Genomic DNA, 26,765 nt, shown 5'->3' on the forward strand with positions numbered 1-26,765 from the left:
CCTACAAAATAGGTATTATTCTTATTCTATATGGGAAAAAAAAAAAAAAAAAGATCAAAGCCCACAGATGAAACAACTTGTTCCAAGTTGCTAGCTTGAAGCCAGGCCTGACTCCGAAGTCCGGGTATTCTCATGGCATTCTGAAATCTGAGGACTGAGGACCAGTCGAATGGACTGTTAAAAAGTGCTTCTGAGAAGCACGAGGGCAAAAAGTGGCACACAGATTGGTGGAACCCAGGAAGCGATGCCCCCAGAGAACCAGGGGACCCGAGCCGGCCAGGTTCCAGACTACTGGAAAAACGATCTTATCGGGCAGACAACTGTGAACTAAACAGCCCCCAAAGTTTTCTTGTCGTGTGCAGCGTCTGGCAAGTCCAGAAGCAGCCCCCAGCGGAACCCGAGGTTCCAGGACCACTTCCGGTCAGCCACTACTCCCCTCTAGATTGTCCCCTCCGTGTATTATTTGAATAAAGTTGCTCTCAGTACACCGTAGACTTCTCTTACGCCAAAACACAGCTCAAGAAATGTAAAAAATAAAAATTAGGTAGTAATGTTTGAATATGTAGTAACTATTCTTTAAACCCAGATAGATTCTCAGAACTCAAACACAAATCCCTTCTAAAGGCATTTTAAGAAATGTGTGTTTACCTCTTTTTATTGGTGGAAATCCTAGGAGAAACTGACACTCCCTTTTCTCCAGTGTTGATGTCCTATGTCTACACTGTATTTCTTGAAAGCTGTGATCTTGAAAAAGAGGCAGAACCACAACAACAACAAAATAGTATTCAAGGACAAACATTTGAGAGCATTGTCAAAGACCACCAAATAGTAAGGAAAATGTTTTCATACTCCAGTGGTTTAAACTCTACTCCCCAAGGATTACGGGTTTCTCACTTAATTTTGCCCATGAACTCTTCCAGGAGCCACGCCCCTCTTGCCGAGTCCCTAAAAGAGCTTCGCGTGGCTTGTGGTCTTGGGAAGAAAGCACACTAGGTGGCGGGGGGTGGGGGGAGAAGCCGAGGGGGCCGCAGTGGCCACCCGCTGCCGTGGCCAAGACGCCCACTCCACCAGGCTGGGGTGCCCGCGGTTAGAGAGAGGCTGGCGGCCAGAACGATAGGTTATCCGCCCCCCTCAAGCCCTCCTCTCACCTGTCTGCTGTCTGGCTACGAAGCGACTGTCAGCTGTCTGCCTACTACAAAGCCGTTATGGGGAAAAAACCGAAGGCTTGCCTGTGACAGTTACCAATAAGGATGGGGTGAGGGCATGCCGAAGTTTGAGGAGTCATTTCCCTTTGATTTTGGTAAAGGCCGGTGCAGTGCGATTTTACTGCAGGACGTAAGGAAATAAATCGAAGGGAAGAAAAAGAGAAAAGCAGTGAAGAATAGGAAAATGCACCAAAATTACAAGCAGAAGCCATTTAAAAGAAGAAAATATTCTACAACAGATGAAGAAAGTTTTAATTTCTTTTCACATTAAACATTGTTTACCACAATCAGCTAACAGAAATTTCTGCAACATTGGTCAGATGACATAAAACTAAGGATAAATGTTTGTTATGAGAAAACCTCATTTAATGTGACTGACGATGTTAGATACTATATTTTTCATGATAGGAGAAGATACAACCTATCTCGAAGAGAAAGCAAATAATTCAGATCAAGGAGACATGCTGAGGTTTTAATAAAGAAGAAAAGCTTCGCCTTGTCCAGAACACTTAACAGAGTCTAGGATAATTTAGGTAAAAGAGGTGAGTTAGATACCAAGCACTGGGCAGGGTCACAGGCCCATAATTCAGGCTTTATTTACATTACCAGATCTATGCAGCCTTTACCTTTCGGTAAGTGAGCTGTTATTTTTGGCAGAGGGATCTTCAATAGTAGCCTTGGATATGATAAATCATATTGTAATCATCAGGCAGTCCAAGGAACTATTTTAAGAGGGATAGTTGAGTATGTTCGTGTATATACTATTAAGGCATCTAAATTTTTGGTGTTTTCAGTATATAATTTTACTGCTATTTTTTTTTTTTTCATTTTGCACAACAATGTTATTAGGAATTAAGTGACACAATTCTTTCTCTACTAATGAACGAGTTTATCCATTTTGCAAACTTTAAATTGAGGTCTTGTAGAAGGGAAATTTGTAACAGGAGAACACACAGAAAAATATATTGAAAACCAATAGAGAGTATTTTTTAAACCATCATACAAATTCAATCATAATGAACTGATAGTCTTTAACTTTGGAAAAACAGAAGAGCAATTAGAATTAAAACAGGTATTAAAAATAATCACCAGTAGTTTGCTTTACAAAAGAACAGAGCCAGAAATGGCTTAATTGCCCAATGTAGTAACTACCAGATTCTTCTTTAGTCAAACACTAACGGAATTCACATTTGAGCTAGTCAACAAAGCATATAAATATTTAACATCCGGATACAACATTTTAGTGATAACAGAGACTGCATAATTCTACCCATTGTTGCTCTGTGCACAAATTAACCAGGTTAAATATCAAAGATACACTGTGAATACTCCTGAAACTAACAATGGAGTATGACACAAAATTTTTAAAGACTCAGAAATAAAAGTAGAACACAATTTTAACATGGATGAGACGGTGCTTAAACAACAATCAACTTAATCAAGACCTTGAAAATTACCACTGAAATAAATGCACTACGATATTTTATTTTTAGCTTACAGAAAGAATCTCTAAGTACAGGTTGCAGAAAGAAAATGTTTAGTGCTATTTACATTCATTTTAAAACTCTGCTCTATACAAATTTAATTCTGATCAGTATGAACAATATTTTCGTAGATCTACTGCATATAAAGCCTTTTCATCAAAGCACTGACAATGAGTAAAACAACCTGATTACCTTTAGACAAAGCTGACCACTGGAAACCATTTACACTTAAAGTCTTCTTAAGGGCCATGGACACTTAAAGTACAGAACACAATGTCAGCCTGCAACTTCGTTCTCATAAAGGCTAAAGTTATTTATATGGAATATTGTTCTATATACTACACGCCAATCTATATTTAAGTTCTATAGTTAGGTATTTTATAAGTTTTTTATTAAATATATTCTACACATATTTGTAATTTCATCCAGGAAGAATTTCTTCCCAGTGAAAAAATATAAAATCTTTTATATCTTTACAGGTTTAGATGAAACTAGCTCATGCTTTAGTGCTGTGCAAATTGGTTTTAGCATTATCAATTTTTAAATTATTGGTACAAAACAAAAGAATGGCCTCCTTAATCATGTAGTACGCCTTAAAAATCAGCTTTTGATTTTAATACAATTGCAAGCACTAATACCAAATGCAAACTACATAAAGAAACAAAATCGGTCACTATGGAGAATTATTTCAATTTTAAGAATTCATTTGAACCCCAATGAGTGAGTGTGACACTGGACGGTTACAGATGAGCAATTTTGGAAAAATCCAATTTGCTGATCTTCAAATACATAAAATTGATAAGTAAATGAGGTTTTCTATTATCTCTGTGCGGCAATGAACGTCTACGAGAATGGAACTGACCCTCCCACGTTAAGGCTAGGAAGCGCACTCGCACCCCTTTTGTGCTGTGTGGACAAGCACTCGGTGACCGCGGGACTGAGGAGTGCAGGTGTGAAAGGAAAAGCAATTCGTTTCGTCAGCTCTCCGCCGAGTGCTTTAAACAACAGGCACGTTTTGTTTTTTCGTTTGTTGCCATGAAAATAGTCACACTCAGTTTTGTACTCTGTGCCAGTGCAGCCACTGTGGCTGACTTTGATAGAATTCACCCAACATTTCCATTTCTATTCCATTTTTCCCTCTCCAGTGGGCCCACTAATTAACTTCATTAATTGCCGAGTGTTTTCCAGTGCGGAATTGTGTTTCCGAGCACTTTTAAGGTACCATAAACCATGTTGTAAAATCTGCTGATGAAGAAAATAATGTCAATCTTTTTTAGTGCAAACTATATTTGGAACACTTGATTTGTTAGTTCTGGTGATGAAAATTTCTGTGGCGGCAAAATGGTTTCCGCTAGGAAGGTAACTTGCGAACTGTGCGCCTAGAGATTGACAGCATCCAAAAACCAATAGATTTTAAAACTGCTCAACAGAAACGAAGATACTAGAAATAAAAACGCACGGTGAAAAAATGTTCTTGGTTCTTTTTACTTTGATGAGGAAAGATGACAGTGTTCATGGGATCATTCAGGTCCATGGATTTACAGGCAGACTCTTCCTAAGGGTTTCCGAAGCAATGTCGGGTCTCTTCTGTCCCAGCAGCGTGAAAGACATAGACCACATGACAGCACACGCAGCACACGGTGTCTACAGGATTACGCAACAATTACTCTCTCCAGTCTTTTCGCGATTCCTCTGACCTAGAGAAAATGCAGAGAAGCCTTGCTTACCAAAGTGCTCGAATCAGGGGCTGGGGGGGAGGGGTGGCATCCAAACATAGTAAGAATTTGTTTTTAATGTCTGCAATTTTTTTTTTAATTAAAAAGCTGTAATTATAATTATAGTCTGTTTTCATTATAGCCTGTTTCCAGGATGTCTGGTTATTTGCTTAACAAGCTCTGTCCATAAACAATGAAAACTTCCTTTCCCTCAGAAGGTTCAGAAAAAAACCAAGAACCATTTCGAGTGCCTGTCTCCACGGCTCAAGTGAGTAACAACCTCTGCGGTACCCGGCTTACCTTGAGAGTTTGGCTCTGGCAATGTCTCTCTGGCCACCAAATGCATCACCGTTGTTTTGCCAAAAGGAAGTTTTAATGCTATGGGAAAAGCAGAAGGTAGTTTGTGACATACATACTGACCGACTGAAATCACCAGTCGGAACTGAAACCACGTAAAGAATCGATCGCTTTCTGCAGGACTTCCTCAGCAGACTGAACTTCTTACCAGTTAGAGCACGTCTTACAAAATGAGATTAGGTCAATATTCTCAGAAACAATTCAGAAATTATTCTGCCCAGCTATGGCCATTAGTCTGACACAGATATCCGTAATGCTTAAGAAAGGGGACAAGAGAAAATGCTTAAGAAAGGGGACAAGAGAAAAGGGGACAAGAGGAGAAAAGAAACTAAAAAAATTTTTCGAGACTACCTTTTCTAGATTAGGGAAAAGTTTAGATTAAAAGAGACTTGTTTCTAAATCTAATTATCTGTGAAATATGCAGTCACTTAAGAAAATTACTGCCTTGAACATACCACCGTGGTGTCGAAACAGAAGAAACAACAAACTTAATTTTAAATCTTTATTCTCAACCCTGTAGAATTCAGTTAGAAAACAATTTTCTCTCAAAGGTTACTTTAAGAGAATCACTGTCTTGGTATTCTTAATAATCACTGTTTTCTAATTAAGTCTTAATTTAAAAGGTTTTTCTCATTCCTAATAGAACGGTTTTATTATGAAAAGTTTGAGACGTAGAATAATGTAACACACACCCATATGTCCACGAACCACTTAAGCAAATACAAACACTGAGTTTCATGGTGAATGTCTTTGTTATTCTGTATATAAAATTAGAAGCAACCAGTATAAAACAACTTAGGAAGTTATTGCCACAGGCGGGATGTTTCAGGTCTGACATCCAGAACTACGTTCTCTTCACTAACTACAAACTTAAGGCAGGTTTATAATCAGGCAAGTGTGGCCCTCCCGTTACCTGCTTCTGAAATCCTGCTCTATAGGATGATGGTTAACATGCAGATTTAAAGAAGAATACTAAATACTTTCAATGCTATTAATATTTAACATAACCAAGGTGAGTTTCCATCTTACTTAAAGTTGGTCAGCCATTATTTGGTCTACTCTCTTGACTTCTCAAGTTCAAGTGAAGTAGGATGGCTCATAAATACACACTACGATGAAAGAAGAGGAGGGACTTTTCCGGAGAATCCCCTAGGTTTGATTTAACAATAAAATGCAAATAAGATTTGCTATTATAAAAAGTCTCATTAAGTGTACTGGGAAAACCTGACTGCACTTAAAGCTGCATATCACTCCCCTTCCATTTCTGGACTCTATCTAGTAAGCCAGATCTGGGTTGAAAATCACATCTCTGCGACTTGCCAACAGGAGACGAGTCACGGGCAAGTCAGTCACCTGCTCCCAGGCCTCAGTTTCCCGTGCCCAAATTGGAGATGGCAATTCTGTCACCTGCCCCTTCCAGCTGTATTGATTAAATGAAGTAATCCAAGGAAAGTGCTTACGGGGCTCGGAACAAAGAAAGCAGGCGGTAAACACCACCCTGTTCTGGTCATCATCAGTTTGAGAAAGCAACGAATCTCAGAAAACAGGTAAGTGAATGGAGACGCTGCTCAGGCCTGGGAAGCTGCTGGGTAAAGGTTTACCATTTGAAGCTACACATTTGATGGGGATTATTATTTTTCTTCTGCATTTGAATTTTAACTAGAAATAGTAGATATTGATGCTAACAGTATCAAAGAAGGTAAAGGGAAGAGGGATACAAGAATGTAAGAGGCTTTCTCTTTCCTTCTCTGCGGATGCCTCTGCTTTCTACTGTGACACCGTACAATATCCACAACAGTTTTCAACCTTACATAAAAATCACCCAGGAATTCAATTATTCCAGTTGTAGACTGGGAGATGGGGAGGGGGAGAGGAAAAAGAGAGAGGGAGAGAGAGAGAAAGAGAGGGAGGGAGGGAAAGAGACTGCGAGAGAGAGAGAGCTTTCCTCCAACTAGCCAGCATGCAGAAATCTGCATTTTTCAAAATAAGTATTCCAGCTGATTCTTATGCCAGAGTCTCCGGCACATTTTGGGAAACAATGATCTGGAATGTATTGGATGTCAAACTTGTAGCTGATCTTATTTTCTTTTATCCTTCTTTATCCTTAATAAGACAGTTATCATACCATTTCTTTGGTAGACTGAAATTCTATGCAACTAAAAGGTTGTATCTCAAAAAAGGACATTCAGGGCTATGTTTTAAGGAAACTTGGTAACAAAAAAATTACTAGAAGCACCAAGTCTCCTGGTTTAACCACCCACAAAGTGCCTGAACCCCACCCATGGCTGTACCTACTACTTGTACGGAACCAATAACAAGGATTTCACTCTTTTCCCTTAGTGATATATCCCTTCTTTAGGCAGCCTGACATGTTCACATAATTTTGTACTGAATAATCTGTCCACTTGATTTCCAGCTGTTGGTCCTAAGTCTAATTCAGAGGTTAAACCAGAGCAAGTCTCAAGCCATGCAAACCTAGCCTACGCCCTTCTCCACACAAGCCATTCAAACATCTGAAGATAGTTACTACGGCCCTGTGTACCGTCTCCTTTATTATCCACACTCAAGAACACACGGAGACTAAAAAGAACAATTGTGACCAAGAAACAAACAGTTGAATGTTATTATTCAACCTTTATCAAACACCCAGGTATACTGATCAACTTGAAAGGTCTGGCTTATGCTTCCATGTTATTTGTCTAAATCACTAAGACCAGAAGTCGTTTATTTTGTTTTTGAAAATATTGACAGCAATACAGAAGGAAAATAGTAACAAGTCAATCTGTTAATTATACAGACACAAATTCCAAAGAAGTACTAGTAAAAATTTACACTTTAATGGGAATGAATCAGGAGTTTGATTTTAACACAAATCCCATGATCTTCCTTTAATACAAAGTTGAAACTTTGGGGCCACAACAAAAAGATAATGAAAGACGTAAGGGAAATTTCTCACATACGTCAATACTCAAACGGAAACAGAGTCTCAAGATTCATCCATGCAGTTAAGATATTAAATTCAATCAACATCACAAGAGCTTATATGCAGCAGAGACAATCAAGTAAAGACTAAAGATAGCCTATCCTTCATGAAGGAGTTGGTCCATGCAACTTTGTGAAAGATCTATAAAAAGAACAACAAAACCAAAAAAAAAAAAAAAAAAAAAAAAAAAGCTGTATTTTATTTATTTAGTTTTACTTATTTGTTTCAAATGTGTAATATATACTTGGAAAAGAACCATCTACAGGCAAAAAAAAAGATTGGGGGGTCAGCTACCTGGAGATGAATGGACTTGCCGAGAGATCAATAGCCTCTAATAACTTATTTTATTTTAATGCTTAGTTTATATCACTCATTCATTCTTCAATTTATTTCAGCTAAGACACACACACACACACACACACACACACACACACACACACACACACACAGTTCACTGATTTCTCCTACCTGCCCCCTCTGGCAACCACAAATCTGTTCTGTGAGCTTGGTTTGTTCGTTTCTGTATTTATCGATCATCCTCATATCAAAGAGCATGTGGTGTTTGTCTTTCTCTAACTTATTTCACTTATTTCCATGTTGTAAATGGCAAGACTTCATTCTTTTTTATGGCTGGCTAATATTCCTGTGTGTGTGTGTGTGTGTGTGTGTGTGTGTCCCATTTTCTTCAGAAATGCGTATCATCAATAAACACAGGTTGCTTCTACATCTTGACTATGTAAACGATGCTGCAACGAACATGGTGCGGCTATCTTTTTGGAGTCAGGGTTTTCATTTTTTCAGGTAAAAACACAGAAGTGAAGTTGCTGGAACATATGGTGGTTCTATTTTTTACTATTTTGAAAACATTTTTCAAAGCTACATTTTGAAAGTAGCTCGGTAGACAGCAGCACTTTTTAGACTAGTTATCTAACACTGCCACTGAACCCTGGTCATGAGTGAAATGCTGTCCTGCAATGCTCCACCTGCCTGATACTGTCATCATACATCATTTGCATCCATCTTCGCCGGCCCTTATCACCCCCTACGCTGAGTGGGTTTTATCCGTTTCCACTACGCAATACTAATGCACCCTGAGGATTCTATCTTGTTCCACCCTGTATCTCCGTGCGGCATGTAAGAAATAAATACATGCTGAAGGAACGAATGAAAATATCCTACCTTTAAGGAAACACAGTAAACATTTCATTGTTAGGTTTAGAGAAAAAAGTCATACTATATTTAAACAAAAATATAAAAGTAGATCACCTCATTTGCCTACCAATCTCTAATTATCAGAATATACTTACAAACCCTGCTGGTGGTAGAGAATGTACCCCATTAGGAGGCACTATTGAGCTACATTTCTCCAATCACATGTAAAGAGCAGTAGTACCAAAAAAGTGTTTATTGTGTGCCAAGCACTGTTCTAAGTGCTCTGAAGACAGAGACTAATTTGACCCTCCCGACCTAGGAGGTAGGCACTGTTGTTAGCCCATTTTATTGATGAGAAAAGTGAGGTAGCTACCCCAAGGGTACAGAGAAGGAAGTGGTGGCGCTAGGATACAGCTTAGACCATCTGGTTCTAAATCTGCTTTTAATCCCCGTACTACACTGTCTCTCTGATGTTACTCCTTTACCTTCATTCTTGCACGACCGGGCAATTGTATCAGTTAGAGTCAAACTGAAAACAAATTATCATAAATTTTTCCTACTTTGTGTGTCTGGCTTTAACTTAAAAATATTACATCTGATTTATATTATCTAAAAAGTACAATAAAATTAAATTCACAAAATAATAGGTATAGACTACTTCTAATGAGAGTTTATTTCATAAGGGAGTAAATACTTATCACAGTGCTAAACTTAAATTTATGAGAATGCAAAATGTAAAGAATAGGCAGAATTTATGAGTTTGAAATTATAATTTTTTTGTAAAATCAGACAATAGCATTTAAAAATGTTTTTTTTAATTAAAAAAAAATTTTTTTTAACGTTTTATTTATTTTTGAGACAGGGAGAGACAGAGCATGAACAGGGGAGGGTCAGAGAGAGGGAGACACAGAATCTCAAACAGGCTCCAGGCTCTGAGCTGTCAGCACAGAGCCCGACACGGGGCTCGAACTCACGGACTGCGAGATCGTGCCCTGAGCCGAAGTCGGCCGCTTAACCGACTGAGCCACCCAGATGCCCCTAAAAAATGTTTTTTAACATTTATTCATTTTTAAGAGACAGAGAGAGACAGAGCACGAGCGGCGGAGGGGCAGAAAGAGAGGAAGACACATAATCCAAACCAGGCTCCAGGCTCTGAGCTGTCAGCACAGAGCCCGACACGGGGCTCGAACTCACGGACTGTGAGATCGTGCCCTGAGCCGAAGTCGGCCGCTTAACCGACTGAGCCACCCAGATGCCCCTAAAAAATGTTTTTTAACATTTATTCATTTTTAAGAGACAGAGAGAGACAGAGCACGAGCGGCGGAGGGGCAGAAAGAGAGGAAGACACATAATCCAAACCAGGCTCCAGGCTCTGAGCTGTCAGCACAGAGCGCGAGGGAGGGAGGTCTTGAACCGACAGACGGTGAGATCATGACCTGAGCCAAAGGCAGCGCGGCCCTTAACTGAGCCACCCAGGTGCCCCAGACAAGGCATTTAAGCAAACAAATGAATAATGCTGCATGAAGTAAACATTAAATCCCATTACAAACGTGATTATTACCTCCTAATGTGACATTTCCATGTAGAAATCGTCCTTGATAAATAAGTCGTAGAATATTTGGACTGCTGACCTGTTCTTCCTCCCAGTCTGAAAAGAAGGAGTGAACTGTTAGGTGTATTTAAAGACAGAGTTAAGGTATTATTTCATTGTTCAAAACATTCAGATGCAAATCGGATAGAGAACACATCAAAGAAGACACCTGGAGCCTCCCAATAATGGAAACAGTCACCACTCACAACAGTCAATCACTGCAGGCCTGGTTCTTGGTAGTGCTTCTCATTAATAAGAGCTACAGAAAGACTAGTTTTTGCTTAAGAACAAAATATAGTCCTGAAGTTTAAAACTTAAAACAAGGTGGGGGAAAAAATCTAATCCTAGGTAAAGTGAAATGTCATTTGAAAATTAATTGCTATTACCAGTAATTAACAAAGAATATTACAATGTTCCGATATCCGTACCTGTTAAATTATGTATCTGAAGCTAGAAACAATTTAACAAAGATTTTAATATACCCATATAGAGAAAAACAAAAACATTATACCTCAATAAGGCTGGAGAACAAAAAATTTTAAAATAACAAAAAAAATTAACGATGTTTACTTCTGGATGTTGATTTATTACGTTGTCTTCTGAAGCCAAATGATAAACATTATAGAAGACACAACTTTTAGTTCACTTTGCCCAAATACTCTGACGAAACTCGAAAAATAACATATATTAGAAGATACTACACAAATATGAAAGCTAGGGAAGTATATAAAGAAAATCAAAAGACAAACTGGATGGGTAACAGAATATTTCACTTTGTGTATAACGTATGTTATAGTGAAATAAGGAATACTACTCTCTTAAAATAATGATTTAATAAGGACTGGTACTGGCCAGCGTCCAGGGTTAGTAATTTTACTAGCTGGTGGATATAATAATTTAAGTTCCTACTGTGACAAAGATTTGAGAATTCTATTATCTCTCTCAAGAATTCTAGTATGATGTGTTTGATTCCTACAGAAGCTCCTATTACCAGGAGGTAACTATCAATACAAGGATGAGTTTAAAATATCCTGAAGAGAAGTGACAGAAAAGAGGTAAGTAGAGCACTTTCCTTCTGAGTGTTCAAAATGACGAATATGAACTTGATAAAAGCGTGCCCCCCACTGACTCAGCACAACAGAAGTGGGAAAGGAGACATGCACTGGAGTCATTTCTCCCCCAGCTCCCGGTACCTTTTCTCCTGGTCCGTCCCCCCCCCCCCGCCCCCCCACCCGCCCTTATGTGCCTCTGCTGCCTTCTGATCTTAGTGCTCTCAGGTCCCTCTTCTTCTAAAAGAAAGATCAACTAAGCCTTTACCATTTTAGTATGGACTACTCTGAATTCACCACACCCCAAATTACTGTTTAATAGACTATTTCTGGTCAAGATGAAAGTGTCCATATAAATAAAGACAATTGACAGGGTCTAATTCACTGGAAAAAAATATTCTAAAAATATTTAAACTATTGTTTTGAGATGCAGAAACTTAAAGCTACACACTTCATGATTTTAGAGACTGTTGTGATTTCCATGCACTTCATGGGTTTAATATGCTATCTACCCTCCCCTCTCAGAGGATCTAAAATTTAGCAAGACCTACAGAAGAACAATGCTTTAAGGAGGAATTTCAGCAACTAGTAACATGTATTGAGTGGCTACTGTTTTGCACCCCAACCCGGTAAGAGCTAGGTGTCTGATTACTCCGCATTAGCAATATGCCGCTAAACTGCCAGAGCAGACCAAGGACAGCTAACTGTTGCCAAAAATACACCCCACCAAGTGGTTTTTTTTCTACTCATTTAATGTTTACTACACTTTCATTATTAGCACTAATATTTCATATTAGCAAATATTTACATGTGCTGACCTTTGGTGTATTGAGATAAAACGTAGAGCTAGGTTTTTAATTTAAATATTTTATATAAAATAAAAATGACTGATTCCTATTCCCTGCATTGTCTAAAACTGCAGAGCAGAAGTGGTAAACTTAGGAAAGGCTGGGCTCAAAAATTTGTATGTGAAAATAAGTAACGTAAGATTGATACGATTTCAGTGCTCGTAAATGGCGGTTCATTCATTTGGGACACCATTTATGGCAAACACCTGCACTTGAGTCCTGTTTTTGTTTACTCTGTCAGGATTTTTAAGGAATTAAAAGCAATTTTAATATCTAAGTCTAACAATTATGATGGTAAAGGTATTTTTTTTTTGCCACAAGTTACAATGCTGCCCTCCACAAATTACTGTTTAAGAGGGACTGCCCTTTTTTGTCTTGTGTAACATTTTCTACAATACCATCGATGTCCAAACTGACCTTTACCCTCTCCTCCCCAAATCAGAGAAGTAATCTTCTATATCATATTTAGTAAAACATCACTATTACACAGGTATTTAAAAATGCTTTTCCAGGGCACCTGGGTGGCCCAGTCAAGCGTCCAACTTTGGCTTAGGTCATGACCTCATGATTCATGAGTTCGAGCCCCATGTCAGCCTCTATGTGGACAGCTCAGAGCCTGAAGCCTGCTTGAGATTCTGTGTCTCCCTCACTCTCTGCCCTCCCCTGTTCATGCTGTGTGTCTCTCTCTCAAAAATAAATAAACATTAAAAGAAAAAAATTTTTAAATGCTTTTCCTACTATAGTTATCTGTCCTGCCTGGCTATGAAGAAAATCTAATATTCTTAGGGCCCCAAGTTTAATCTTCTTCCGCTTTTCTGAAATTCCTTCTTACCTCTAACCTTTAGAGGTTACCCTTAGTCCCTTGGTTACCAATGGAAAAAAGATCCAGTCATTTGAAAGTATTTGTCTAAACCAGTGTTTCTCAAGCGCAGGTCTATGAATCCTGAGTTCATGAACAACACAGCCGTGCTCCTAGGGTCTAAAAGTCCTCCTCAAGAATTTTTAAATCATGCTTTCATTTTAATGATAATCTGGAAGAGATTACCCACATCGTTCAAATAATCACCTTGTACTGCCTTGGGATTTATTGCCCACATATGCAGTTTATGATCGTACTGGCACCAAGCAGTACCTCTTTAATTGTCAAGAGGCTCATAAGAAAAGAACGGAGGTTGGCTAAATACGTAAACAATGCATTCTTGCTAAGTGACAATTGGGTACACTGTGTGAAGGAAGCTTTTGTGGTGAACCTGCAGATAACTGGGTCCTCATACAGCACACAGTAGCAGAGGCAAGCCAAGCTCAATGGTCCTTTACTTGTGGTGCAAGGAGGGAGTTGGTTTTAGCAAATATACATCATCTGGCACATTAATGTTGTTAATTCGAACATTATTGGTTTTTGAGTTATACTTGTGCTTGTGGTTGTATATGAGTTAATAAGGATAAAGCATCTTAATTGGGTTTTATGTTTCTATCTTTAAAAAAAAAAACACTCTAACAAAAATAATTGGAATCAGCACTAGGGAATCTACAGGAATTTTCTTCCTCTAAAGGAGTTCCATATATCATTTAAGGTTCAGAAACACTGATCTGATTGATTCATTTTGAATACACTGTGTTCTTTGTTGAAATGAGTCTTGTCCTTTAAAAGTCCAAATTGTTTTCACTAGTAAAATTAAGTGAATCAGCTGAAACCTTCATTATCACTGTAACACATGCCCTAAAAAGGATGTAGATGACTGAGGCAAAGTTCAAAGGAAAAACACAAGCTAACGACTCACTTTAGGATGGCAAGACAAAGTCTCATTACATGAAAAAGAATCAGAGAAGAAAGGAATACCATCCTCCCCTCTCTCAAATTTTGTTTTGTCATGGATACTGGCTTGAAAATGCAATGCGTAAATGGATTTTATACCTTCTTGCCCCTTGTAGATCAGAGGACACATGAAGTGACATGAATTAGAAACTTTGTGTTAAACTCAATGTTAAACTGGTTACATATAGGATAGAACAATGAGAATGCATTATAATTTTTTTAAAACCTTGTTTCTCTTTCCTCTTACTTTGTATTCTGGTATAAATAGATTTACTGATATGAAAGTGTGCGCACGTGTTAGCTATGTTGTGTTTTCCTTTTAAAAACTAATTTTCATTTACATTAAAATGGTTCTGAGGCAAAAACAGGGGTTTTGCAAACTGGCTCCTTCCCCATTTTGCAATGAGGTAGCAGGAGAGCAAAACCTAAGGATGAACACAGTGTTCCTTCCCCTTTAACGCTGAAGGCTGATACCCTCAATTATTTGTCCTTCTTTTGTATCTTTCTAATTTTTTCAAAATGTTTGTGAAACAAGGTAGGGTATCAAGAATTAACATTATTCATTCTCAAGAGAAAAACACCACTCACCCATTGGCCAATTGTCATACACATGCTTCGCAATGTCAGAAGCAGAATCATTAGGAGAAAACAGGAACTCTTTTGTTTTCCCGCTTACCAAGATGAGGCGCAAATTTATCTGAAAGAAGACAATGATTCTTTTAATATAAATCTTGAAATTTTTAAAGTAAAAATATGACTCTAGGCTTTTCATTTCAATCACATTCTAAAGTATTACTAAATGCCATTTTCTGGGTTTTACTGATTTAAATTCTATAAAGCCTTTCTTTTTTTAAAGAATGGGAATTTCGCATATGACTTTCTTTCCATTATTTTATTTATTATGTATGGGGGCAGATATATTTGCCTTAATAAATGAACAAAGGAAAACCAAAATTCATCATACTTTTATATTTAATTGCTCTAACAATGTTCAGAATTGGACTTTTATGTTATCACTATTGCTGTAATATACACACTACCCATTGAAAAACAAAAGTGCTGACCTTGCAGATCACATCACTCAATGGGAAAAAAATTTAGTTGATCATCTACTTCTTAGAAAAAATGAGGAGGGAACAATAAATTATACATAGCATTTTAGCCTATAAAAATCACTCAAGTCTAAACAAACTAACCAGAGACAATAAAGACTTTACAGTGGTTAAAGGAGGAGTCAATAATAGTAGTTGTATCAATCCCAAACGCAATCATTTATTTGGGGACAGTAAAGGAGGAGCTATGTGTGACAAAGGCCATAAATTCATGCTCAGTGAATAAACTAAGGTAAATAAATAAAGGAATTAAAGTTTTTGAGATCCAATGAATTTACATTTCCAAAGAAATATATTTGTTTATACCTTTTGTAACACATTTCTAAATGTTCATTTTTAAAAATATTTTTTCGCTATCCAGAATTAATTTGATGTTATTTTTATTCAACGTTTTTTATTTATTTTTGGGACAGAGAGAGACAGAGCATGAACGGGGGAGGGGCAGAGAGAGAGGGAGACACAGAATCGGAAACAGGCTCCAGGCTCCGAGCCATCAGCCCAGAGCCTGACGCGGGGCTCGAACTCACGGACCGCGAGACCGTGACCTGGCTGAAGTCGGACGCTTAACCGACTGCGCCACCCAGGCGCCCCTGATGTTATTTTTAAAAACTATGGTATCACTCATTTCTCTGTTACGGAAATGCAGGTGGGGTTTTCTGTACTTCTGGGACTGTTAAAGAGGGCAAATAAGACCTTCCCCAAAGTTGGGCCTACTCCAGAGCGGAGTCCTGGGACCGGCCCAGCTGCTTTATATATAAAGAACAGAGAACGTCATTGTACTGGTTTGATTGTACCCAGTCCCAGGTTAGCCAAGCTCTCTTCTTCAGTTACCAATACTTTTTCCTCTTAAAAAAAAAAAAAAAAAAAAAAAAAAAAAACCAGAACATCTTGAAGATGGCCACGTCTACAATGAATAAATTGGCTCCTAACACAGTCCCATTAAAGATACCAGGTCACTGATTTACTATCTCTCACCACCGTGGCCAATGCCACTTCCCAGTGCCTCAGCACTTTGAAAAAGTATTGAAAGTTATAAAATAACTCCTCTAGAAAAATGCTCTGCACAAACAATTCCTCATTCACTGGGATGTGGCTGGATCCCATATTAGATGGGGTAGATACAATATTAGAAATTGTATTTTAACTGTATGTGCATTGTATCTCCATAAAAAAGTTTTTTAGAAGATCAGAGAAAAATCTATATTCCAGGTGAAAAGTTCTTTCTATATGTTCAGTAAGAATTTCTTGCCGCCTTTCCTAACCAGAATGGAATTAGACCAAAGAGCCTAATATAGGAAGAAATCTGATGAAATCACACTGCAGCAAACAAGTAAATTCAAGTTCCATCTGAATAATTCAATAATAGTTTGTAAGGACGATTACATTTTAAGAAAGCACCACATATTTATTTCCTATAACAAATCAGTAATGAGTGATTCTTAAGGCAAGAAACCCAACAAGCCTATAATACGAATTTTAGTTGTCAGAGATGCCCTACTCAAAGCAATCTCTTTATATGTGAATATTGATAAATATACACTATACTTTGAAATTATATGGAGACTTTCAATGGCTTCCCACTTCTACAACAGTATACGAGCCCTTCAGTCATTAATGCCCAAGAAATTATGCCCCTCATAATGGCTCAGCCACATGTGTTTAACCAGAAAGATAATTAAATTCAAGCCTCCTAAAGATTATGTAAATGATATGAATCTACTTTTTCTCAGAATCATCTTTTTAAGTTCAAAATTAATTTCTACTGGGCTTTTATTCAAATTATAATGTCTAAAAATAACGAAGAAAAAAGGGAAAAAAAGACTCCTTAGGATCTGTACAGACAACGTCAAAGCGTACTTCAGATTTTCCCTAATATCCATCAATATGGAAACAGGAAAATAAATGATAGTACATCCTTACTATGGAAATCTGCAGTCATTAAACAACATGAGGTATAGATCTATATGATTTGACCAGGAAAGGTGTCCATAATAGATTAAACAAAATAATATACACACACCCCCGCATAAATACGTAACACTAAATGGGTTCATGCAGCAAAGTTCTCAGCATTTCTTTTTTTAAAACTGATACCAATCACTGTCACCAGCAAACTGATGTTTCACTTTTGCTTCATAATCAATGGTCTAAAGAATCTGTGTGCATATAAGTTTTCAGAATGTTAGAAACTTTTGGCCTCTAGCTGTGTTTGTCACAGGTTAAAAAAAATTTTTTTTAATGTTTATGGGTTGACATAAACTTTTCAGTTTGACACAGGCCTACTAAGCCCTACTGGTTATTCACACTGGCCTGCTTCATGCCCTTACGATACCTGCCTGCTCCCAGAAAACAGTTCAGTTTGTAACTCATGGTAGAGTCTCAAAGTGGCTTTGGGCTACAAAATCAAACAAAAAGCAAGGTAAGATTTCAAAATCTACCTCAGAGAGAACCTAATCCCCTCTGTGGGTATGGAAGAAAGAGAATATGAAAAACTCTAAGTCTGTCTAAATATATAAATCTAGAACTTATCAAATCTTATAGTTAAAACTATCTAAAACTGACAATAACAGTTAAAGACCGCTTCAGGAATGAAGTTTATGTCCCAAATTAAAAATAACAGGGGCGCCTGGGTGGCGCAGTCGGTTAAGCGTCCGACTTCAGCCAGGTCACGATCTCGCGGTCCGTGAGTTCGAGCCCCGCGTCAGGCTCTGGGCTTATGGCTCGGAGCCTGGAGCCTGTTTCCGATTCTGTGTCTCCCTCTCTCTCTGCCCCTCCCCCGTTCATGCTCTGTCTCTCTCTGTCCAAAAATAAATAAAAAACGTTGAAAAAAAAAATTAAAAAAAAAAAAAAATAACAGCAATAAACTCACAAAATTAAGTTGCCGAGTAAAGGAACACGTTGCCCAACACACTTCCAGTGCCCGGTACAATGCCCGGCATACAGTATGCGTTATTTGTTTACCAATAGTTCAGTTTCTTCAGTTTCGAGATCCAAGTGGAAATATACTGGAAAAGTCAAGCACTAGGATTCAAATCCAGGCCTCAGCGTTCTGGGCATTTTATCAAATGGCCAGTGTGGTATGGAGAATAAGAATGGATAATAATCATTTCTTGGTAGTCCTATGGACATACGGATACTTCCAACACGTGACCTCTGTGCTCAATTTGTCAGGCTCTGGATCGTCACTGTGAGCAACGTGCCACAGTTTACACAAATGCTGCCAGTTAGTAAGGCATTTCCAAAAAATAAAATTAATTCTGATCTACCATATTCAACATGTATATTGTACCCAATTTTCAAAAGAGGCTGAAGATTGGGTTACTGACGCGGAAGTCAATGGATGAGTCTAGATCTGTTCTTACGCTTATTTCTCTATGTGATGACCCTGCTTCTAGACTAGAAGCTTCCGTCTGCCTCAGTATACAGTCAAGTGTATCTTAGGACTGTAACACCAATGGAGGAAAACAGCAAATCCCATAGCCTCTTTTTAGGAAAAGTCTTGAAAGCAATCACCCAGATAAACATCTGGATACACAGGTGGGTCAGTAGTTAACTACTCCTATCATAGTAAAAATTTTCTCAAGCTTATTCAGATAAATAATGTTAATTATAGCTACTGTCAGTAAATGCAGGGCATTCCTATAAACGTGAGCTAGTTTCCTTTAAAAGATTATGTTCCAGGGGTGTCTTGGCCGGTTAAGTGTCCGACTTCGGCTCAGGTCATGATCTCACAGCTTGTGGGTTGGAGGCCTGCATCGGGTTCTGTGCTGACAGCTCAGAGCCTGGGGCCTGCTTCGGATTCTGTGTCTCCCTCTCTCTCTGCCCCTCCCCTGCTTGTGCTCAGTTTCTCTCTCAAAAATAAAATAAACATTAAAATTAAAAAAAAAAAACAAACCTCTTATTTACAGCTTAAAATGTGATATACCACATGTACATACTTGTCTAAAAATTAAACCGTTAATGAGGACTCTGAATGACTTCATGAGATGGAGTTATTATGTCATACAATCCCCAAGGATGGCGTTTAGATATCCAAACGAGTGATACATTTCTTAATTATTTTTGAGGCAAAACAAATCAAAACAAGACTATTAGTGAGGTAGCTACCACGATCATTTTCTTTAAGGCCAGTGGAAATGATAAGGATTCTTCTATGTATGTAATTTCAAGTTAAAAAAAAGTTTTTAGTCAAATTGTCATTCCTATTTGTCAGATTACAGCAATTTGGAGAAACCGCATCTAGAACTTAATTCACACAACAATTTGTATTCAACTGGTCAGGATGAAAAAAACTTAGAGAAGTAAACAGGGAGAATGGAAGATGGAATTAATTGGAATGGTCTTTAGAAATAAGACAGACAACTATGGAGATGGACCATGTCCTTTAAGAGAAATAGGGCTGTTTCCTACCAAGAGATCAACAGGTTCACCAGAAAAGGAGTTCCCGACTTCTCCTCTGAGTCTCGGAAGAATAAAATGAGTACTGGGGTACTGCACGTTCAAGTGAGGAACCTTAGCCCTTGTAGTGCTCATTCCTGCCCTTTTTGCTCAAGGGCAAGCAAGTGGCCAGTGGAGAGATGTTAGACTTTCTTTGCAAATCAGTTTTTTTTTCCCCCGAAGCTCTCAATTTATCTCAAGGGGATTATACTGAGTAGATAAAGCCAACCGCAAAAGGTTACAGACTGTGCGATTCCGTTAACATAATATTCCTGAAATGACAAAACTATGGAATGGAGAACGGATTAGTGGTAGCCAGGTTTTAGGAAGAGAAGGGGGAGGGGTGGCTGTGTCTATAAAAGTGAAGCACAAGGGATGCTTGTGATGGAACTGTTCTGTGTCTTACCGCAGTGAGTGGTCACATGAATCTGCACATGTGCTAAAACTGCACAGAACTAAACGCAAACGCACACCCACAAATGAGTGCATGTAAAGCTGGAGAAATCTGAATAAAGTCTGTGGATTTTAGCAGAGTCCATTTTCTGCTGTGATAACCGTCCTACAGTTATGTGAGATGCTACCATCAGGGAAAACCAGGTGAAGGGAATATGGGATTCCTCTGTACCATTTCTTACATGGGCATGCACACCTATAATTATCTCAAAATAAGATTTTTTTGGGGGGTGGGTGATGGGTATTGAGGAGGGCACCTTTTGGGATGAGCACTGGGTGTTGTATGGAAACCAATTTGACAATAAACTTCATATATTGAAAAAAACAAAACAAAACAAAACAAAAAATAAAGAACATTTAACCAAAAAAAAAAAAAAAAAAAAAAAAAAAGATTTTTTTTAAAGTAAGCACTCAGGGGGCACCTTGGGTGGCTCAGTCGGTTGAGCGTCCGACTTCGTCTCAGGTCATGATCTCACAGCTCGTGAGTTCGAGCCCCACGTCAGGCTCTGTGCTGACTGCTCAGAGCCTGAAGGCTGCTTAGGATTCTGTCTCTCTCTCTCTCTCTCCCTCTCTGCCCCTAACCCACTCATATTCTGTTTCTGTCTCTCTCAAAAATAAATAAACATTAAAAAAAATTTTTTTTAAACTAAGCACTCAGCTTGCTAAAAATGTATATGGTATTATATGTCTGTCTTTACTTATTTGCATTTGAAGACAAATTAATGCTTTTTAAAAATTAATACTGTATTGGGGCGCCTGGGTGGCGCAGTCGGTTAAGCGTCCGACTTCAGCCAGGTCACGATCTCGCGGTCCGTGAGTTCGAGCCCCGCGTCAGGCTCTGGGCTGATGGCTCGGAGCCTGGAGCCTGTTTCCGATTCTGTGTCTCCCTCTCTCTCTGCCCCTCCCCTGTTCATGCTCTGTCTCTCTCTGTCCCAAAATAAATAAAAAACGTTGAAAAAAAAAATTAAAAAAAAAAATTAATACTGTATTAAAATAGCTACTTGATCTAGAAAAAAGTATATAAGTCTATCAGTGACTTATTTTAAGACAATGTATAAATTTTAAAATAGATAAGCATATTTTCTTTTTCCTAGAGTTATAGATTTATAAATGGTATATTCTGGATTTCTGTTAAACATTACAGAAAAATGGAATGAGGAAGAAATGTGCTCTTTTTTTTTTTACATAGAACTGATTTAAAACAAATTATTCACACAACTGCAGTGCTAAATTATGGTAATCATATTTCATAAACTTGCTTTTAGTCGTTCATTTCTTCAAATATTTTCTGAAACAGACAGTGTGCTTGGTGTCTGTATTACAAAAGACTTATTATGAAAGCCTTTGAGGATTTCATAACCTTGAAACTATGAGAGACATCACTGTGGGGGAGAGGGGTAGCTAGGATGTAAAATTTAAGTGCTCATAAATATTAGCTGAATTAATTTTAAAAACAAAAAGGAGAACCTGGAATCCGACATTCCAGAGTCGGGTCTTTTTTTTTTTTCGGTACAGTGAATAAAGGAGCAGAAATGCTAACACCTGCCATTTATTGTGTGGCTTTAATTGTATTTTGGGTACTGCACTTAGTTACTCGTCACCCAGCCCATTTCTGAAGCAGTTCTTCCTACTCCCAGTTTAGAGTTGTGGGAATGCATTTAGAGACTTTAATAAGTGGGTAAACTGAGATTTGAACCGGGGTGTGCTAACAGCCCAGTATTTGATGTTCACCCCTCGGGTCAAGTGAACCAGGTGGTCGCGGCAAATTCCTTACCAAGGTCTCCATTATTGGTCATCATCTTAACTACTCTTGCCCTCCCTATGCTCTGACCAGGTATCTTTTTTCAGCTCCTCAAAACTGGCAAGTTCTTACTTGCTTAAGGCCCTTGTGTGTAGAACTCTGGGTGCCCTATGCTCCCCACCCCAAGCCCCACACACTCTGGCTTCAATGTGTTAAAGGCGGGACGGCATAAATAAATCCTCCTGAGCAATGACACAAAATTTTTGAAGAAAACAGTAGAAAAAAAATTCAAAATAGAATTAGAGAAGCCAAGAAAGCGTTCCTATTCCCCACTGGAATGAAGCAGAAGTCCTATTTGTGGAGAAGTTAAGGCATCCAAGGAAACAGATTTTTACCTCTAAGAAAACACACCTAAATTCTTGTCTATGAATCTACTTGTATTGTGGGGTCATAAACTAAGGTACATTGAGATCTGCTAAATGACTTGAAACTATGGGATCTTTTTCTACACTCTTTTCAGCACTCAGCATGATGTCGATTCTAATACACACGGAATATAAAATCTTTATAGGTGACAACACTTACCTGCCCTGAACCATAGGCAAAGGGGAGGCTAGAGAGTTCTCCAGTTTAAGTTCCAAAGTAAACTTTCATGACATCTCATTTTAGTTGGCATGTGATTTTCCAGAACACTTAACTCATTTTAAAATGTAGGTGGAGAACGACATTCCAAAGCAACATTTCATGCTTTTTAAATTATATGAACCTGCCAACTATTTATTATTTTTTGAGCACTGAACACAAGAAACCGTTGGGCTATACAAATGAATTAATGATAATATTAAATTAGCCTATTTGCTTTCTAGAAAATGTCAACTGATTTTTTTTTTTTACTCATCAGTGAAGAAACAAAGAACACATTGGGTTCTTGTAAGCACAGTTCAGAATCAAATAACGTAGCTCAAAATTTATATGACATTTAGTGCCTGGAACACAGTCAGTGTCTAATTAGCCATTATCACAAATTATCTATCACTGTCATCATCAAAACCATTGTTAGTTTAGTAGATCACATTATACTAACTATACAATGCTCTTTCTTTAAATACTTTATAGAGTACAAAACAAGTCTGGGAAACCTTGGTAAAATTAAAACTCCATGAGAAGACTGAACAACATATTTTCTTGAGAAAGCCTTCCAAATTATTCTTAGAATTATAATCTTTCAAGTTCCAAATCCTGTAAACTTAGAAAACATGTTGGTTCTGAAAATGAATTATGGTTCTGTTTCACATTAAAACCTGACAGTAGGATACAAGCTAGCTGCTTTAACGAGATTTCAACATGCAAGTGTAGCGGTCTAATTTCCTATACATACTATGGACTAAATAGCGAATTTGAATTTAACCAAAGCAGTCTCTCTGGGACACTGGATTTGTATCTAGGGAAACCTTTGTTTTGAGAAAGACGTTCAGGCCTTAGGACTCACTTAATTAAGAACAACAGTTCAGTACAACTGTTTCTGTCAACCAAGCACCCAAGATATTAAATTATAGACAGGAGAAACGGAACTGGCAAAGGCAAAGCGATAAAGAGGACATTGGGGAAGGGAGAGAGTAGCTTTTCCTGTATTTATAATATTATAAATTATCTATCACGTATTTCAGGAGGATGACAACTTCCTTTTCTCTGCCCATCTCCCATTAGTGGAAATCCGATGGTTTATGTTCTTTGGCTAATAGCCTGAAATCGTGGGGAAGGAAATTAGTATTTACTGAGTATCAACTATGCACCAGAAGTTTTCCTTACATGTAGTATCTCATTTGAGCAGTTCCAGCACACATCCTATTTTGGTATCTCCTGAATAGTACTTTCTCTTCTCTCTAATCACCCAGCTGCTCTGATAAAACCAGGTATGACGCAGGATGAATCTTTTAGATCTCTACACTTACTCACTTGTCTTGGCTGTGCCATTGCTTGAGCCTTGGCCATATTCCCCTTGAGGTGAGCATCTGCCCTTCTGCTGGGGTATCAATTTCCCTTGCTGCTTCTATGCTATTATCAAATTCTCAGCACTACTCTAAGTACTATGCCTTTCACAATATTCCTCAATCATTCAACTTGTACAGAATTCTTCTGGTTCACAGATAGAGAATGCACAAGGGAAAAGAGGCCCCGAGAGGCCGAACCCAGATTTTCTCTCTCCAGGGTCAGGGTTTGTTCTAGCATATACCTCAGTGTCTCCCCAAACTCTCTCTCAACCTCCTCCTACAGCTTTCTCAACATTGGACTCTGTCTTATTCATACAGCCACTCCAGAAGGGCTTGCTTCTCTTAGGATTCACACAACTTGTGAGACAAAATATTCCTTAATCTGCTCCATAGTAGCTGAAAATTAATCCTGTTTCTCTGAGTGATAGAACCTGTATGGAATATAAGTAAATGTTAAGAGAAAAAGAGTTCTATATTATACACTGTAGAATAAATCTGGAAATGCCAGGTTAAAAAATTCAAACAAGGTGTCTGTCAAGAGCTGGTGGGGAGAGTAACGGAGAGTTAATGTTTAATGATTACAGATTTTCAGTTTCGCAAGATGAAAAGACTTCTGGAAATGCATGGTGGTGATGGTTGCACATTATGAATGTCTTTAATACCACTGAACTGTACCTTTAAGAACAGTTAAGAACACAAAGACAATGGTTTGTTAAAAAAAATAACTTCCCATTAATAATTAATCTTGATCCTCTGAAGTTTTAAATTATTGAAATATAATAAAACAGTAGGGGAGTAATCTCATCTAGGTAATTCTGATACAATAAAGTGTTTCATTTTATACGAAGTATAAGAATGGTTAATTTGGTAAATATTATGTGTATTTTACCACCATCTAAAAACCAAAAAATATTTTTTAAAAATTCAGTTTCTTCTCTGCAAAACTCCTCAGAGTCATTCATACGCCCAAATGAATTTGTGAATCTCTAAGGGGAAGAGGGACCGATAAAGCTACTTTGAGCTGATACTTCAAAAGACTGAACACACAAATGTTTGTTAAACAAGATACGAGGCTAGATGCCACAGAAGATACAAAGATGATCAAAACATAATAAGTACTTAGGATTTGCGATAAAGCATTCAATCACCTCAGGAGGCAGTGGGGCTAACATAAGCAGGTCACTGAAAAAGTTGGTTTACTGAATTTCAAATTTGCCAGACATACTATATTGACGTGGAACCTGATTTGCACATAATAAAAAATCAACCATCAGTGTTATGGCATAATATTTTATCATAAAAAATGTTGAAATAGTTGTAATTAAAATAACCTATTTTATACCTATTGTTAGAGGATGTCAGAGTGACATTCCTTTTTGCGGTATAATTGTGAATTACATATTTGCACCACTGCTGAAAGGGCAGGATATACCCAGAAATGGCCTTTAATATTAGACTACAATACACATTGAGATGAACATCTTAAAACGCACAACTAAGGGGCACTTGCGTGGCTCAGTGGGTTAAGTGTCCGACTTCGGCTCAGGTCATGATCTCTTGATCTCTCAAAAGTAAATAAACATTAAAAAAAAAAAAAGCTTAAAAAATAAAAATGCACAATTGCAAAGACTTATTTTTCCACAAACCTTTTCTTTCAATGTTTATTTTTGAGAGAGAGAGAGAGACAGAGCACAAGTGGGGGGGGGGGGGGGGCGGGGGCGCGGACAGAGAGAGAGGGAGACACAGAATCCGAAGCAGGTTCCAGGCTCCGAGCTGTCAGCACGGAGCCCGACGCAAGGCTCAAACTCATGAGCCGTGAGATCAGGACCTGAGCTGAAGTTGGACACTTAACCGACTGAGCCACCCAGACGCCCCTAAACTTTTTCTTTTTTTTTTAATGAGGAAAATGGCTTAGACTTGATGCCATGACTATGGTTAGAAAACAAAATAATTTTCATGTGTGCCTTTGCCCTATGAAAGGGAAACAAACGGTTCTCTGAGGGACTGTCCTAGATGACTATTCAAGTCCCTTCCAGCTCTAATGTCATATGATTAGCGTTAAACAAAAAGGTCATGTTACTTAGAAATATAAGAATTTTATTATACATAATAAAAAAAATATATGTAGGATATGTAAACATTCTAATGACCCTGTTATTCCTATCAGTCACACTTCTTACTTGAATTCATAGAGGTGGAATGATGTAAACCCACTGCCTTCATTTCCTCATCACTAACTCTGCTCTTTAATTCCCTGTGAATCTGCCTTGGAAGCCACACTACTGAACCGTGCTCTTGAAGGTCACTTACAACCATCTAATAAGAAACATCAAATGGCTTCTTCTCATTTCTCATCTTCCTTAGTCTCTCTGTAACATGTGACACAGTTAATTCCTCTCCTCGTTAGGTTTCTGTAATTCCCCGAGTGTGTTTTCTGAAACACTGGCCTCCATGAAGGATTCTGAGAGAAAAAAACAGTTCAGTGATCAAGTGAATCTGCAAAACACTGCTTCATACATTTCCATCTTGGAGATTTGTCATGTGTGTTAACATTAAAAACCCAGAGAATTGCAGTGAACAAATTCACCCAAGACTGCTGTAGTATTTAACCACAGAACCAATGTTCTTTCCCATATGACCTGTTGCCCCCCTCCCAACTCCTCCCACCCCCCCACAGATCTAGTGTCTGGTAAAACATACTTTGGGGAATACTATTCCTGCTTCTCTGACCCTCTCTTTTAGCTGTTCTTTTTCCTCTTGTACTCCAAATATGGGCCTTCCGAGGTTCCCTCATCAATCTTTTCTTTCCCCAACACCTTCCCCACACTCTG

At 38.2% G+C, this 26,765-nt stretch overlaps 1 protein-coding gene across 1 annotated transcript in view; it reads right to left on the reverse strand.

Annotated features, from left to right (window-relative positions):
• Window positions 1–2,092: 2,092 nt before the first annotated feature.
• The window catches only part of UBL3 (ubiquitin like 3), a 65,058-nt gene continuing 40,385 nt past the window's right edge, over window positions 2,093–26,765 (reverse strand). The window contains exons 2-5 of the mRNA XM_042943718.1: window positions 14,789–14,897; window positions 10,458–10,544; window positions 4,705–4,782; window positions 2,093–4,386 (exon numbers count right to left, since the gene is read on the reverse strand). Of these exons, the coding sequence (XP_042799652.1) occupies window positions 4,334–4,386; window positions 4,705–4,782; window positions 10,458–10,544; window positions 14,789–14,897 (327 nt within the window). The 3' untranslated portion in view covers window positions 2,093–4,333. The remainder of the gene's footprint in view (window positions 4,387–4,704; window positions 4,783–10,457; window positions 10,545–14,788; window positions 14,898–26,765) is intronic.

Source organism: Panthera leo, chromosome A1, assembly GCF_018350215.1.
Source record: "Panthera leo isolate Ple1 chromosome A1, P.leo_Ple1_pat1.1, whole genome shotgun sequence".
NCBI classification, from domain to species: domain Eukaryota; kingdom Metazoa; phylum Chordata; class Mammalia; order Carnivora; family Felidae; genus Panthera; species Panthera leo.